The 18,146-nt window shown below is 42.7% G+C and overlaps 1 protein-coding gene across 2 annotated transcripts in view; it reads right to left on the bottom strand.

Moving 5' to 3' along the window:
* ITIH5 (inter-alpha-trypsin inhibitor heavy chain 5) overlaps positions 1-18,146 on the bottom strand; it is a 57,518-nt gene that overhangs the window by 23,715 nt on the left and 15,657 nt on the right. Inside the window, exons 4-7 of one of the 2 annotated variants that reach the window (XM_067469330.1) lie at positions 16,519-16,620; positions 14,567-14,817; positions 10,844-11,016; positions 9,780-9,896 (exon numbers count right to left, since the gene is read on the bottom strand). In XM_067469330.1, coding sequence (XP_067325431.1) covers positions 9,780-9,896; positions 10,844-11,016; positions 14,567-14,817; positions 16,519-16,620 — 643 coding nt within the window. The remainder of the gene's footprint in view (positions 1-9,779; positions 9,897-10,843; positions 11,017-14,566; positions 14,818-16,518; positions 16,621-18,146) is intronic. The other variant, XM_067469331.1, reaches the window with a different exon arrangement.

The following is an 18,146-nucleotide window of genomic DNA, read 5'->3' as shown; positions in this document are numbered from 1 at the left end:
TGAACAAAATCTGGCTACCAGTATTAAAAAAACTCAAAAATTACAACAGCAAAACAACAGAGAGTAAACAATCAGGCACATCTAATCACCTCTCAACAAAGGATTCCCACAGGCACTGTCAGGCCATCAAATGCTAATCAAGGTGGTCAGTTTAAACATTCGCACCTAGCTCCAACAGACAAGAGCCCTTTGTCCCACCCTGGTCATTCCACAGATATATAAACCCATTTTCCTACTTCCAACAGACCTCACTACCTCTGACGATGCTTGCCATAGATGCAGGCGAAACGTCAGGAGAAAATGCCTCTAGAACATGGCCATATAGCCTGAAAAAACCTACAACAACCCAGTGATTCCAGCCATGAAAGCCTTCGACAATATAAAGATGAAGTATTTGGCCACATGATGAGAAGGCAGGGAAGCTTAGAGAAGACAATGATGCTGAGGGAAATGGAAGGAAAAAGGAAGAGGGGCCAACTGAGGGCAAGATGGATGGATGGTATCCTTGAAGTGACTGGCTTGACTCTGAAGGAGATGGGGGTTGAGACGGCTGACAGGGAGCTCTGGCATGGGCTGGTCCGGGAGGTCACAAAGAGACAGAAGCGACTGAATAGCAACAAGAGGTAATTGCTCATTTGGGCCCTAAAATTTCCCCATGGATAGTAGATTATTGCAAGTTTTCCATTTTGAACCTGCAAGGGAGTTCTTCCAAGTGTTTTGTCAGTTTCCATCAGAAAACACATATTGATTCTATGATTCCTTGTGTTAAGAATGGTTGGCAAATTTGCACAGAGGAAGTCAGTGCCCAGGTGTCAAATATCAATAACTCTCCTCTTAATAACGCCAAAGAATGTAAAGGAGTCCATTATGAGATATTCCCTCTGCCATCTAAACTCTGCATCCCCCCCCCCTCCCCTGTATCACATTCCTCTACCTTTCCTTGAACTCTTGCAGTCCAGATAATCACACTTTCCCCACCAATAAGGAACGCAAAATGTAAGCAAATGCCAATCTTTTCCATGACCTCCAATAATAAGGCTTTGTTCTGGCTCCCCATATCGACCTGCCGGGGAAGTAAAAGAAGCTGCATCTACCAATTCTGTACAACACAGAAACTTCCCATTGAGATAAGCCTATGTATTACCCTTGGTGTCTGCTTTCCACCCTTGAAATACTCCTTAAAAGTTTTCTAACAAACACAACAGAATGCCAGACAGGAAAAGCAAAGTATAATATTAAATTGTGTGATATGTCTGGTGCTTGAAAACCAACGAAGAAACTAAGAATCACAGATTAATGTTTTCCCTCTCCATGTTGTTGTTTATTCATTCAGTCCAGTGTTTCTCAACCTGGGGGTCGGGACCCCTGAGGGGGTCACGTGGGGGTGTCAAAAGGGTCGCCAAAGACTATCAGAAAACAGTATTTTCTGTTGGTCATGGGGGTTCTGTGCAGGAAGTTTGGCTCAATTCTACCTTTAGTGGGGTTCAGAATGTTCTTTGATTGTGAGTGAACTATAAATCCCAGCAACTACAACTTCCAAAGGACAAATCTATTTTCCCCAAACCCCACCAGTGTTCACATTTGGACATATTATTATTCGTGCCAAGTTTGGTCCAGATCTATCATTGTTTGAGTCCACAGTGCTCCCTGGATGTAGGTGAACTACAACTCCAAAACTCAAGGTCAATGCCCACCAAACCCTTCCAGTATTTTATGTTGGTCGTGGGAATTCTCTGTGCCAAGACTGGTTCAATTCCATCGTTGGTAGAGTTCAGAATGCTCTCTGATTGTAGGTGAACTATAAATCTCAGCAACTACAACTTCCAAATGACAAAATCGATTCCAATCCCCCCCCCCCCCCAACCCCAATAGTATTAAAATTTGGGCATATTGGATATTTGTGCCAAATTTGGTCCAGTGATTGAAAATACATCCTGCATATCAGATATTTACATGATGATTCATAACAGTAGCAAAATTGCAGTTATAAAGCAGCAACGGAAATAATTTTATGGTCAGGGGTCACCACAACATGACGAACTGTGTTAAGGGGTTGCAGCATTCAGAAGGTTGAGAAACACTGATTCGTCGCTTCCGACTCTTCGTGACCTCAAGGACCAGCCCACGCCAGAGCTCCCTTCCTTATGGTCACACTCTCTCAGCCTCAAAGCAGGAGAGTCGCGAACCTCCTCTGACTAAATCTTGCTGCAGAAGCTCTATTGCAGTGTTTCTCAACGTTCCTAATGCCACGACCCCTTAATACTCTTCCTCATGTTATGATGACCCCCAACCATAAAATTAGTTCCATTGCTACTTCATAACTGTCATTTTGCTGCTGTTATGAATAGTAATGTAAATATCTGATATGCAGGATGTATTTTCATACACTGGACCAAATTTGGCACAAAGACCCAATACACCCAAATTTAAATCATGTTGGGATTGGGGGAGGGTATTGATTTTGTCATTTGGGAGTTGTAGTTGCTGAGATTTATAGTTAACCTACAATCAAACAGCATTCTGAACTCCACCAACGATGGAATTGAATCAAACTTGGCGCACAGAACTCCCATGACCAAGAGAAAATACTGGAAGGGTTTGGTGGGCATTGAGCTTGAGTTTTGGGAGTTGTAGTTCACCTACATCCAGAGAGCACTATGGACTCAAACAATGATGGATCTGGACCAAACTTGGCACAAATTTTCAAGATGCCCAAATGTAAACACTAGTGGGGTTTGGGGAAAATAGAGTTTAACATTTGGAAGTTGTAGTTGCTGGTAATTATAGTTCACCTACAATCAAAGAGCATTCTGAACCCTGCCAATGATTGAATTGTGCCAAACTTCCCACAAAGAACCTCCATGACCAACAGAAAATACTGTGTTTTCTTGTTGTCTTTGGTGACCCCTCTGACACCCCCTCGCAACCCCTCCAGGGGTCCCCCCCAGGTTGAGAAACACTGCTCTATGGTTTCATTGCCATGAGTTAGATCTGACATGAAGGTATCTGGAACCAGTAAAATGTAATGGTTTGAACATCAGACTAGGATTCTGGGAGACTAGCATTTGAATCCCTGCTCAGCCATGAAAACTGCTTGGGTGGTCTTAGGCCACATGTACTCAGTCCATCACTGAGAAATCCCATGGTAAAACTCCTTAGATGAAGGGTTAGAAGGCATGATCATCAAATTTGCAGACGACACCAAATTGGGAGGGATAGCTAATACTCCAGAGGACAGGAGCAGGATTCAAAACGATCTTGACAGATTAGAGAGATGATGGGCCAAAACCAACAAAATGAAGTTCAACAGGGACAAATGCAAGATACTCCACTTAGGCAGAGAAAACGAAATGCAAAGATACAGAATGGGGGATGATGCCTGGCTCGAGAGCGGTACGTGTGAAAAAGATGTTGGAGTCCTCGTGAACTACAAGTTAAACATGAGCCAACAATGTGATGTGGTGGCAAAAAACCCCAATGGGATTTTGGCCTGCATCAGTAGGAGCATAGTGTCTAGATCTAGGGAAGTCATGCTCCCCATGCTCTATTCCACTTTGGTTAGACCACACCTGGAATATTGTGTCCAGTTCTGGGCACCACAATTCAAGAGAGATATTGACAAGCTGGAATGTGTCCAGAGGAGGGCGACTAAAAAGATCAAAGGTCTGGAGAACAAGCCCTATGAGGAGCGGTTTAAGGAGCTGGGCATGTTTAGCCTGAAGAAGAAAAGGCTGAGAGGAGATTATGATAGTCATGTATAAATATGTAAGAGGAAGCCACAGGGAGGAGGGAGCAAGCTTGTTTTCTGCTTCCATGGAGATTAGGACAAGAAACAATGGCTTCAAACTACAAGAAAGGAGATTCCATCTGAACATGAGGAAGAACTTCCTGACTGTGAGAGCCATTCAGCAGGGGAACTCTCTGCCACAAAGTCTGGTGGAGGCTCCTTCTTTGGAAACTTTTAAACAGAGGCTAGATGGCCATCTGTCAGGGGTGATTTGAATGCAATATTCCTGCTTCTTGGCAGGGGGTTGGACTGGATGGCCCACAAGGTCTCTTCCAACTCTTTGATTCTAGTATTCTATGATCCTCTGAAAACAAGAAAACCCTGGAAGCAGATCACCATTAATTGGGGTTGACTTGAAGGCCCATAACAATATTTCCAAACTTTGTTCTGTCCACTTTCAAAGCTAACAAGGTTCCATGCAACAGAAGCAGAATCCAACACACGATTACCGGAAAAGGTCACTGAAGAAAGGCATGGGAAATAAGAGGGCAGGGGAAATGCCCTGGCACCTCCACCAGCTGGCATGGTGGACACAACATCCTTGTCCAGAAATCAATGCCCTTCTTCTGGGATGTTAGAAGATGGCCCTCGGTGTTACATTCCTTTTTCTGCCCTTCTGAGTAGAAACAATTGCAAGGAAATTGTCCTTCTCCTTCAACCCAGTCCTAGACAGAACATTCTCATTATCCTCTTTTGCTCGGCCAAAGTAAACACTGGAAATCACCCGCTGGTTTTGGCATCACTGGATGGGCCATCGCTGGGGAAGGTCGCCCTTCACATTCCACATTCGAAGGCCATGACTTACAAAGCCAGAACAAAGTGGCACTGAAGATTTTGCTCATGGCATTATTATTATTATTATTATTAATAATAATAATAATAATAATACCCTCCTGTTTAAGGAGCTCCATTGGCTGCCATCCATTTTCTGGTCCCAATTCAAGGTGCAGGTGCTTACTTACAAAGCCCTAAACGGTTTGGGAGCGCGATTGGTAGGGACGAGGGATAGGGCCTTCTCGGTGGTGGCCCCTTGACTCTGGAACTCACTCCCCAAGGACATTAGGCATGCCCCAACTTTGGCAGTCTTTAAGAGGAGCTTGAAAACGTGGTTGTTCCAGTGTGCCTTCCCAGAATAACGAAACCCTAAGCAACATGTCCCCAATCGCACTTTACTAATGATCTAGGATTATCTGCTCGCTCCATATCTCTCCAAATACCCATCCTAGTTATATGTCACCTTGTCATGCCCAGCATTTTTTAAAATTTTTAATTATTACAATTGGCCCGCCATAGGTTTTTAATGCGTCGTGGTGTTGTTACTGTTTCTTGCTTTGTTTATGAGTTTATTTATTTTCTGTATTGTTTTTGTTGCTTTTTTATTGATGTATTTGGGCTCGGCCTCTTGTAAGCCTCACCGAGTCCTTCGGGAGATGGTAGCAGGGTATAAATAAAGGTTTATTATTATTATTATTTATATCCCACTTTATCTCTTCCACAGGAGACTCTCAAAGTGGCTTAACATTAGGACCCAGGAGTCATCTTGTGTGGAAAATATATTGAAAGTTTTGGCTGTCTCTGATATTGCATATGGTACCTACCGTAAGGTAGTCTTGAGCACTGAGAACTGGGAAGCCCTACCCCTTGAGCACTCTAACTGGAGGTCAGCTGTGACCAGCAGTGCTGCAGAATTTGAAGAAGCATGAATGGAGGGCGAATGGAGAAACATGTCAACAGGAAGGTGCATCAATCCAACCCTGACTGGGACCCCCTTCTACTTGGAAACCGATGTCTTCACTACAGGAGAACCTGCGGATCAAGAATCGGACTCCACAGCTACCTACGGACCCACCGCTAAGACACTACACTTGAGAGAATTGGCTGTCTGCAAGGATGTTGCCCAAGGGATGCCCGGATATGTTTTCATCCTATGATAGGCTTCTTTTATGTCCACGCATGGGAAGCTGGGGCTGAAGGACAGGAGCTCACCCTGTCTCGTGGATTTGAACTGTCGACCTTCAGGTCTTCTGGTTACCAGTACAAGGGTTTAACCCATTGTGTCACCATGGCTCCTTCGGATAATAGTGAACCCTACTGAAAAGGACTTCCTGCTCAAAAATGCCATAGAGTCACACTGGAGGACCTAGAAAATGCCTAGGGAGTATATGCTTTATTAAACTTAAATAAACAAAAAGACAAATACCAGTCCGATTGATATGAGAGTCATATTGTACTTAGAATATTTTGCTAGACAGTTTTGATCCCTTTCTCTGAGCTACAGTTGAGGGCCCTTCCACACAGCCATATAACCCAGAATAACAAGGCAGATAATCCACAGTATCTGCTTTGAACTGGGTCATCTGAGTCCACATTGCCATATAATCCAGTTCAATGTGGATTTTGTACAGCTGTGTGGAAGGGGCCTGAGGTATCCAAGTACCAGCTTATGCTACCAAATGAATCAGATACAATGATTAGTTCGTCTTGTCTTAGAGTACCTTGATAACTGTGTCTAAGGGATGGACTAGAGCTCTCCAGCAGAAAATGTTTACATTATGTTACCTATACAATTATAATCATGCGATGTGCAGGGCTTGAGGAATGCAAAGCTGGGGTGAAAATTGCTGGAAGAAACATTAACAACCTCAGATATGCAGATGACATCACTCTGATGGCCGAAAGCGAGGAGGAGCTGAGGAGCCTTCTAATCAAGGTGAAAGAAGAAAGCGCAAAAGCCGGGTTGCAGCTAAACATCAAAAAAACCAAGATTATGGCCACAAGAATGATTGACAACTGGAAAATAGAGGGAGAAAACGTGGAGGCCGTGACAGACTTTGTATTTCTAGGCGCAAAGGTGACTGCAGATGCAGACTGTGGCCAGGAAATCAGAAGACGCTTCCTTCTTGGGAGGAGAGCAATGTCCAGTCTCGATAAAATAGTAAAGAGCAGAGACATCATACTGGCAACAAAGATCCGCCTAGTCAAAGCCATGGTATTCCCTGTAGTCACCTACGGATGTGAGAGCTGGACCTTAGGGAAGGCTGAGCGAAGGAAGATAGATGCTTTTGAACTGTGGTGTTGGAGGAAAGTTCTGAGAGTGCCTTGGACTGCGAGAAGATCCAACCAGTCCATCCTCCAGGAAATAAAGCCCGACTGCTCATTAGAGGGAAGGAGACTAGAGACAAAGTTGAAGTCCTTTGGCCACATCATGAGGAGACAGCAAAGCCTAGAGAAGACAATGATGCTGGGGAAAGTGGAAGGAAAAAGGAAGAGGGGCCGACCAAGGGCAAGATGGATGGATGGCATCCTTGAAGTGACTGGACTGACCTTGAAGGAGCTGGGGGTGGTGACGGCCAACAGGGAGCTCTGGCGTGGGCTGGTCCATGAGGTCACGAAGAGTCGGAGACGACTGAATGAATGAACAACAACACAATTATATTACTATGCTTCTATTTTAATGGCATTGCTCTATCCTGTGCAATTCAGAGATGGGTACCTAATATTCTTTCACACAGAGAGTTATACCTCCTAATAAGAGTTCATTTATACACGTCCCACAAAATATATTTTGTCTAGGGAATGTCTAAATCCTCCAGTGTGACTGTATGATATTCCTGGGCCAGAAGTCCATGGTTTCAATAGAGTTCAGTATCATCCATGGTTTTGTGTATCCACACCAAGTCCAGGAACGTACCTTGTACAGATCCAGGAATCATATTGTACCTGTCTTTTCTCATCCTTCGAAACCCACAGTTACATGGCAGTATATTATGCAGTTAAATGGAATTAAGCACCACTGAATGAAAGGAAAATAGTCCTGCAAGTTCTGGAGAGGGGTTTCAAGAGTTAAATCTGAAGCCAAACACTGTGGGTGAGCCCGAAATGCTAATGCTTCATAATCTTGGCCTCATCAGGTGAAACTAAAACCCCTTGGAGAGGTTAATCCGTGACCCACGGAGCTGGCCTGTTCACACCAGACCCTGGCAGCAAGGAGTTTTAATCTTCCTTTCCCAGGTTGATATTGCCCGACCTAGGAAACTGGACTCTGGGAAGATGGATGCGTTGTTGTAGGTTTTTTTGGGCTATATGGCCATAGTCTAGAGGCATTCTCTCCTGACGTTTCGCCTCTAGACCATGGCCATATAGCCCGAAAAAACCTACAACAACCTAGTGATTCCGGCCATGAAAGCCTTCGACAATACGATGAAGATAGAGTTTGAAAGTAGACTAGAATAGAGTCCCTCCTTTATTGTTGTTTCCCCCCCCAAGTTTTTTCATTATTTTTAAAAGTTTTCAAATATAATAAAAGCAAACACTAAATGTGTGTGTGTGTATACAAACAGTAGAGTCTTGCATATGCAACATAAATGGCCAGCAGAACCTTGGATAAGCAAAAATGTTGGATAATAAGGAGGAATTAAGGAAAAGTCTATTAAAAGTCAAATTACATTATGATTTTACAAATTAAGCATCAAAACATCATGTTTTACAACAAATCAACAGAAAAGACAGTACAATACACGGCAATGTTATGTAATAATTGCTGTATTTACGAATTTAGTACCAAAACATTGCAATGTATTGAAACAGCTGTGGATCCGGGCGGGAGGTGGACTGCGTTAGATAATACAGAATGTTGGATGAGCGAAGGTTGGATAAGCGAGACTCTACTGCAGGGGTCCTCAAATTGTTTAAACAGAGGGCCATGTCACAGTCCCTCAAACTGTTGGAGGGCCAGATTATAATTTGCAAAAAGCATGAATGAATTCATATGCACACTGCACATATCTTATTTGTAGTGCAAAAACACTTAAAAACAATATAATAATTAAAATGAAGAAAAATCTTAACAAATATAAATGTATTAGTCTTTCAATGGAAAGTGTGAGCCTGCTTTTGGCTGATGAGACAGGATTGTTGTTGTTGTTGTTGTTGTTGTTGTGTGCTTTCAAGTCATTTCAGATTTAGGTTGACTCTGAGCGAGGGCTGGGTAAATGACCATGGAGGGACTACCTGGCCCTCGGGCCTTAGTTTAAAGAAATATGTGTTTTCTGATGGTCTTTGGCAACTCCTTTGAGACCCCCTCGCGAACCCCCAGCTTGAGAAACTGGGGGTCCTGACCTCCAGGTTGAGAAACACTGCTTTAGAGATTTTGCATTATCCATAACAGCAAGAAACAAAAGGAGAAGTAATAACTTCTGGATTTCCTTATTATTTTTAATTAAGTAACTAAGTATGGTAACTAAAACAAACAAAATGAATTCCATCAGGAAGAAATGTAAGGTACTACGATATGGTAGGAAAAAAATGAAATGCAGAGGCATAGGACAAGTGACAGTCCATGTGATGATAGTCCATGTGAAAGAGACCTAGGAGTCTTAGTCCCCTTCTACACTGCCATATAGTCCAGGTTATCAAAGCAGAGAATCCACATTATCTGCTTTGAACTGGATTATATGAGTCTACGCTGCCATATAATCCAGTTCAATGCAGATAGTCTGGATTTTATATGGCAGTGTAGAAGGGGCCTTAGTAGACCACATGCTGAACCTGAGGGCTCTTCCATGCAGCCATATAACCCAGAATATCGAGGCATAAAATCCCACAATATCTGCTTTGAACTGTGTTATCTGAAGTCACACTGCCATATATTCCAGTTCAAAGCAGATAATGTGGGATTTTATTCAGCTGTGTGGAAGGGGCCTGAGTCAACAGTACATTACATGTGAGTACAGGTTCAACTGCTATTGCAGCATCTCATTGAACCCTGCAGTTTGTATTTTTCCAAGATACTAGAATTCCCTGGCTGAGAATCCCAAAAGTTGTCCATAAACTACAAATCCCAGGATTGTATGGGCTAGAACCATAGTATTTGTAGTAGGACCAAACTGCGATAGTAAGAGACCCAAGTAGTCTCCTTCCTCAACAACAAGGACTTCCCATGTGCCTCCAGCATCCAAGATTTTCCAGTCCCTGAAAGCAAGACTTGACTCACCTGCCTCAGCTTTGTTCCCACCATGGAGGCACTGCTGTCGAGGACAAAGACAACATTCTTGGGAAGCGGAGGGAGATCTTTGGGGGCAAAGTAGTGCACAAAGTATCCATTGAAAACCTGGTGGGATGAGAAGGAAATGTTCAGCATTGTGTTGTGTCACCATGGCTTCAAATCAGATGCTGAATATCCTCTTAGAGCATCCTCTAACTAAACCGAAACTTACACCTGTGAATATATATTTCTCAGTAGCTATTTTGATCATCTCAGATGGAAGAATTTGGCACCTAAATGAACCCAAACCATCTGCAGATTTCAGTGGGGAAAATGTAAAGTACTATACTTAAGAGGAAGAAATTAAATGCAAAGATATAGAATGGGTGACACCTGGCTTGAAAACACTCCATGTGAAAGGGATCTAGGAGCCTTAGCAGACCACAAGCTGAACATAAGTCAACAGTGTGATGCAGCAGCTCAAAAAAGGAATGCTATTCAAAGCTGACTGGATTGACCTTGAAGGAGCTGGGGGTGGTGACGGCTGACAGGGAGCTCTGGCATGGGCTGGTCCATGAGGTCACGAAGAGTCGGAAACGACTGAACGAATGACCAACAAATTCAAAGCTGAATGAAGTAAAGTATGGAGTCTAGTAAAGGTAAAGGTTTTCCCCTGACATTAAGTCCAGTTGTGTCTGACTCTGGGGGTTGGTGTTCATCTCCATTTCTAAGGCGAAGAGCCGCTGTTGTCCATAGACACTTCCAAGGTCATGTGGCCGGCATGACTGCATGGAGCACTGTTGCCTTTCCACAGAAGTGGTAACTATTGATCTACTCACATTTGCATGTTTTCAAACTGCTAGGTTGGCAGAAGCTAGGACTAACAGCAAGAACTCATGCTGCTCCCCAGATTCAAACCTGCGACCTTTTGGAAAGCAAGTTCAGCAGCTCAGCAGTTTAACCCTCTGCGCTACCAGGGATTATGGTGTCTAGATCAAGGGAAATAATAGTGCCACCCTATTCTGCTTTGGTTAGATCTCATCTGGATATACGGTGGACAGTCAACTCCATACCTGGACATCCCCAACACTCAGCTCCCGGTTGACATCATATCTGATGGTGAAATCTCCCAGAATGCCATTCCTTGCAATCTGTGCTTGCTGGACCACTGTTGGACTGAAGGTGACCTTGGCCAAAGTTTTGGTCTGGCCAACAACAGTTGAAGGTGGTGGAGAGGCAACATCTGCTGGAGAAAAAAATATCGTTGGCTAAAGTTAGGATTTCTAAACTCAGAATGGTCAAGTTTGGCGTATTCAATCACAGCTCCTTATGGGAAGCCTCTTGACTGAACCATCTGCATAATGATGAGAGAAAAGACTATCGAACTGTTTTTGACCTATTTATATAATAGTTGCTTGGGATCACATGCTTTTAAAAGTCTGGGATCGATCCATATATGTCACCTTCTCCTTCCTGAATTTTACAGCTTAGTAATTTTTTTTGTTGCAAGTCTGTTTGCAAGTGCCATTGCCATTGTGCTCCCTTTGCTGTTCATTTCAGTTCTGCCTCATAGGAAGCTCAGAAAAACAGCACACGTAGCTGACAAAGAGAACACAACAGAATAGAAGCGGATATCCCATTGAGGAAATAGAGGGGAATTCTGGGGTGTGATGACATTTGGAGAGATGCCTACCCATGAGGACATCCAAAAGAGCAAAACTTCCTCACTCGTTTCCTGTTCTCTGTTTTGTTGGTGGGAGCCAAAATAATATTATTTTATTTTACTGGGAGGGAAAAATATAGCTGAGGACATTTGTATACTGAGGAAATACAGGGGAATTCTTTTAAAAGTAGATCCAGTATTCCATTATCCATCTCCCCTGTTTGTGTTTATAGCCAAGATTTAATGCATTATGCATGTATGTATCTCTTAAGAAAGGAACATCTGGATTCAATGGCTTACACTCAGAGATGTATATAGTCAGCCCTCTCGTCTCCTCTCTCCCTCTTTGAGTTAACTGAGTGCAAACTACTTTTCACTTTGAACTTAGTTTACAGCAATTGAAATAAGCTGAGGACCAAGGTGTTGGAGGAGAGAGAAACTGGGACCTTTTCAAAATTTGGGAGAACAGGATTAATCCAGGCTGTCCCTGCCAAATCAGAACAGTTGGGATAATCTACCACCCAGGGTGCATCTGCATTGCAGAATCAATGCAGTTTGGCACCACTTTAACTGTCATGAATTCCAATGCTATGGAATTCTGGGTTCTGTAGTTTGATGAGGCACCAGCATTGTTTAGCAAAGGAGGCTGAAGACCTTGCAAAACTTCAACTCCCAAGATGCCATGGCAGTTTAAAAGGGGTCAAACTGCATTCATTCTACAGTGTAGACGCACCCCCAAAGTCAGCTGCTCACAAGGAGCTGTGGCTTCTGCCTCTTTCTTGGCAAACAGAGGGACACTTATTGGCCCAGTTGGAAGTTGAGTGGAGAAGCATATCTTGTCTCACATCTGTAACTAACTACATCATATCAACCGCCTGGTCATTTTGGTCAATTATCGGCCATCCTACTCTTTCAGCTGCTTTTAAAATGTCTCAGCTTCTCTGTCCTCCCTTCTCCCACTTACCCCCTTAATTTACAATTTACTTCAATAGCTGATTTCAAAGTACTGATATCCTTTCCACATTTGCTAGGGTTAGTAGCACAGGATCAAATCTCTCTCTCTCTGAGAACACCTTGGAGACCTAAAGATGACTAAGGAGAGTATTTTAATGAATAGTGTGACCCACAAAAATCAAACCCACAAATGTGGAGGTCCAGGTATACTGTAGTTGGAACACAGAACTCAGCAAAGGAAGCAGGAGCAGAGAGGACAGATATTATCATTTCCTTCTCTGAAGGATTAGGCAAAAGCAAACTGTTGCATTCCCTCCATGCTTCTGTGCTCTTTCTTATGAACAACCTTTGCCATCTTGACCCCAATCCAATGTTGCTTGGCCACATGTATCCAAGTAGTTATCTTTGAAATATATGGCGGTATTCTGTCTTGGCCTAAAGCAGTGTTTCTCAACCTTCCTAAATCCGCGACCCCTTAATACAGTTCTTCACGTTGTGGTGACCCCCAACCATAAAATTATTTTTGTTGCAATTTCATAACTGTAATTTTGCTACTGGTAATGTAAATATCTGATATGAAGGATGGTAATGTAAATATGGTAATGGTAATGTAAATATCTGATATGAAGGATGCATTTTCATTCGTGGGACCAAATTTGACACAAATACACAATACGCCCAAATTGGAATATTGGTGGGGTTGGGGGAGCATTGTAGTTGCTGGGATTTATGGTTCACCTACAATCAAAGAGCATTTTGAACTCCACCAGTGATAGAATTGGACCAAACTTGGCACACAGAACTCCCATGACCAACGGAAAATACTGAAAGTGTTTGGTGGGCACTGACGTTGAGTTTTGTAGTTGTAGTTCACCTACATCCAGAGATCACTGTGGACTCAAACAATAATAGATCTGGGCCAAACCCAATATGCCCAAATGTGAACAGTGGTGGAGTTTGGGGGAAATAGACATTGACATTTGGGAGTTGTAGTTGCTGGGATTTATAGTTCACTTACAATCAAAGAGCATTCTGAACCTCACCAATGATAGAATCAGGCCAAACTTCCCACACAGAACCCCTTTTTTTGATGGCCTTTGGCAACCCTCTGGCACCCCCTCATGACCCCTCAGGGATCCCGACCCCCAGGTTGAGAAATCCTGGTCTAAAGCTTCATCCCATATACCACAGCTACAGTTCCAGACTCAAGACTAGCGCTTGAGCCTGGCCAATTTAACAGAGCCAAATTCATTATGACAGCCCTCAAGTGTTGCTACAATCTCCGGCATCGGGAAATCTGAACTCTGGCTCACATCCTCCTTCCGCACCGGAGGCGTGTAATGAAACGGTGTTGTCAACGGACATTGCAGCGTTTTCCAGGCAAATGGACAGGCTCACATCCTGTCTTTCAGGGCTGCCAAATTATCAAGTGGCCATAAAAAGATAAAGCCAGTGTGGACAGGGAAAGACCTAGGAATGGTAGACGGCCTGTTCTAACCTGCCAGCTACTGCTTTTGGCAAAGGCTTTCTTTCTTTTAGTCTTGTTTTTGGCAACATAATAGTAATAATACATTTTTCCTGCACTGTCAAGCAACATGATTTCCTATGTGATTTGGCACGGCTGGATGGAAAAAGAAATTAACTTAAAATAAAGTCCCAGGAGGAGATCAGGATGATGGTTCTCAGATGCAGAAAAGTATTTTATGTCTATATTTATGTGTACATGGTTCCCCTCACATTTAACATTGATAGAAAGACCCAAAATGTTATAGTTAAATGTAGGCAGGGATGGAATGAGATTCAGGGCAAAATTAGGGTGTTGCTCTTCCCAAGTTTCTAGCATTGCGTTAACTTAAAATTTCAGTTAACTAATTAGAAATATTTTGTGGCCACCCAAATAAAAGAGTATGATTAAATCAACATCAACACAACAAATATAAGACTGCCAGTTTGAGCATTGCGAAATAACTCTGGAGATTAGGGTTTGAATTCTAACATGATCGTGGAGATCACCAGGTGATCTTGGGTAAGTCATACTCTCTCAGTCTCAGAGTAAGGCAATGGGAAACCTCTTCTGAACAAACTTTGCCAAGAAAACCCAGTGATAGAGTTGCCTTAGGATTGCCATAGGTCAGAAATGACTTGAAGGCACACAAGAACGAAGTCTGGTTCTGCTCACCTTGGCTCTCTCCTGTGGTTTTGCTATTGCTTTTTTGGAGTGGAAGCACTTCCAGAGAGTTGATTCCCGAGTTCTCCAGGATGTTCACCTCCACACGTAACTTCCCCACCAGCTGCTGAGGCCGGATGCTGAGGGTGTACTGATATTTCCCCAACCTCCTCTGTAAGAGCTCTTCATAATGCAGGAGGAAGATGGCTTCTGCTTTCCTGGGAATCATTCCAGAGGCTCGGAATACCTCGACTCCATTTTCCCTGCCAGGAGAATTCATGGCATAGGATTAACAGGTTTCATGGGAGGCACTGACAGCCTTGGGATCATGTCAACACAAACCTTAAACGAAGGACCCTCAAACTTACACAAGATGAACAAATGATACAAAAAGAAAGAGCGACGGGAGGATACTACAAACTGAAAGGAATAACTAGCAAATTGTATAAGATAATAATTGATATTAAGAGGAAAAAAATAAAGGACGTAACATTAAGAGAGATATGGGAGGAAGACCTAGGGATTACAATAAAAGAAGCAGATTGGGTACAATTATGGGATCAAAGATATTTAAAGAACTTATTGATACGTGCTAAAGAAAATTATTGGTTTGGAAATGGTACTTAACACCAGTAAAGATTGCAAATATTAATAGGAATTCCACAAAAAATTGTTGGAGAGGTTGCCAGGAGGTGGGTACATATATACATATGTGGTGGCAATGTAAATATGTAAATGAATTTTGGGAGAAGGTATTTGGAGAGATAGAAGCTATAATGGATATGAAGATAGGGAAAAGTGCAAGTATTGCATTGTTGTCACTATATAATGTTAAAAAATTGAAAAAAACAGAGAAAGATGCAATAGATAATATGTTAACTGCAGCAAGATTACTGATAGCGAAGAATTGGAAAGGTAAAATAAACATATCAATTGAAGAATGGTATAAAGAATTATGGAAAATAGTAATAAATGATAAATTGACATGTAGGTTAAGAGTCAGGAAAGGGGTATGGAAGGAAAATGATTTTGATAAAGTTTGGGGGAAATTTATTGAGAATGGCTTAAAAGAAGTAGACGGGAAATTACCTCCACAAGAAGAAATGGTATTTTGGAAAGAGAATGCAAATTGAAGTGGCTCAGAAGGGGGGAGCACAGAGGTGGGGGAAAAATTATACAAGATATATATATATATATATATATATATATATATATATACACACACACACACACACTTTGGTTGATGTAATGAATTGAGGATGGAATATAAGATTATTGAAGGTATTGATGTATTGATGTATTCTAAGAAAACCAATAAAAAAATTGAGAACGAAGGACCTGCAAAAAGAATCCTATGGATGCAAGCTGAGAGCTCAGTGAATACAATCTGTGTTTCAGTCCAGACTCCAAAGGAGTTGTCCAAATTGCTGAATCCCTATCCCAGGGTTCAGCATGTTGGATAGCTCCTTGAAACTTTGGGTTAAAACCCAAAGTGCATCGACGTCTTCCAATAACACTGGAAATATCATTATCCAAAAGGAGATATGGCACTATATAGGTCACCTAACCTTTGGGCCTCCAGGTGTTTTGGACTTCAACTCCCAGAAATCCCAGCCAGCTTACCAGCTGTTAGGAACTGTGGGATCTGAAGTCCAAAATATCTGGAGGCCTAAAGGTTGGGTACCATGGATGTAGGTCAGTTGTTGTCGTTGCTTATGGTGACCCTAAAGTGACCTTGTCACAGGGTTTTCTAGTACTGAGGTTGTGACTCACCCAAGGCCATCCAGTGAGTTTTTGTGGCCAGATGGGGAATCAAACCCAAGTTTCCTGAGTCCAACCACTACTCTACATACACTGGATGTGATCCACACAAAACACAAGGCTCTCAAGAATGACGAAGAAACTACAGAAAATTCCAATTCATTAGTTAAGATTAGTCCCCCTTGGGGTGATGTATTACTTACCTTTCTTCTGTGGGTCTTGAATATCTGTCTTTTCTTCCAACATCAAGAGGCTTCCGCTCTCTCCCAACAACGTCCCCATGGTAGACCCTATCGCCAATAACCCTGGAGCAAGCGGAAAGAAGATGAACATTCAGAAATGAGAGCCTCTGCAGAATACTATTACAGAAATCAGGTAGAATATTCTTATAGAAGTCAAGACATAATACATATGTCATATATGAGGAATCTTTAGACCTCCAGGTCATAAAACGGGGCCCTTTCAGGTTGCACAATTATAGCAGTATGGGTTGTTGTAGGTTTTTCGGGCTATATGGCCATGTTCTAGAAGCATTCACTTCCGATGTTTCACCTGTATCTGTGGCAGGCATCCTCAGAGGTTGTGAGGTCTGTTGGAAACTAGGAACATTGGGTTTATATATCTGTGGAAAGTCCAGGGTGGGAGAAAGAACTCTTGTCTGTTGGAGCTAGGTGGGAATGTTCCAGTTGGTGACCTTGATTAGCATTTTATGGCTTGACAGTTTTTTGGTGTGGCTTGTTACAGCCTCAGGAATCCTTTGTTGAGAGGAGATTAGCTTTCCCTGATTGTTTCCTATCTGGAGTTTCCCTGTGTTTGAATATTGTTCTTTATTTACTGTTAGAATTTCGGAGTTTTTAAAATACTGGTAGCCAGATTTTGTTCATTTTCATGGTTTCCTCCTTTCTGTTGAAATTGTCCACACGCTTGTGGATTTCAATGGCTTCTCTGTGTAGCCTGACATGGTGGTTGTGAGAGTGGTCCAGCATTTCTGTGTTCTCAAATAATATGCTGTGTCCAGGTTGGTTCATCAGTTGCTCTGCTATGGCTGACTTCTCTGGCTGAAGTAGTCTGCAGTGCCTTTCATGTTCCTTGATTCATGTCTGGGCAATGCTGCGTTTGGTGGTCCCTATGGAGACTTGTCTACAGCTGCATGGTATATGGTAGACTCCTGCAGAAGTGAGAGGATCCCTCTTTGACTTGGCTAAATGTAGAATTTGTTGGATTTTCTTGGTGGGTCTGTAGATAGTTTGTATGTTGTGTTTTCTCATCAGCTTCCCAATGCGGTCAGTGGTTCTCTTGATGTATGGCAAGAACACTTTCCCTCTGGGTGGATCTTCATCTTTACTCTCGTGGCTTGTTCTTGGTCTTGCAGCTCTTCTGATGTCTGAGGTGGAGTCTCCATTGGCCTGTAGAGCCCAGTTTAGGTGGTTCAGTCCATCTTGGAGGAGGTAGGGTTCGCAGATTCTTTTTGTGTGATCTGCCAAGGCTTTAATGGTGCTTCTTTTTTGACTTAGGTGATGGTTGGAGTTTTTATGTAGATATCTATCTGTGTGTGTGGGTTTTCTGTAAACGGTGTGACCCAATTGTTGATCTGGTTTGCGGATGACTAGGACATCTAGAAAAGGCAGTTTTCCTTCATTTTCTTTTTCCATGGGTGAATTGGATATTTGGGTGGATGCTGTTAAGATGGTCCAGGAACTTGTTTAGTTCTTCACTCATACCTAGCTCCAACAGACAAGAGTTCTTTCTTCCGCCCTGGACCTTCCACAGATATATAAACCCAATTTTCCTAGTTCCAACAGACCTCACAACCTCTGAGGATGCCTGCCAC

Source organism: Anolis sagrei, chromosome 5 (assembly GCF_037176765.1).
Source record: "Anolis sagrei isolate rAnoSag1 chromosome 5, rAnoSag1.mat, whole genome shotgun sequence".
Classification (NCBI taxonomy): Eukaryota; Metazoa; Chordata; class Lepidosauria; order Squamata; family Dactyloidae; genus Anolis; species Anolis sagrei.
Note: the sequence above shows the minus strand (reverse complement) of the source record. Positions and strands in the feature narration are given on the sequence as shown.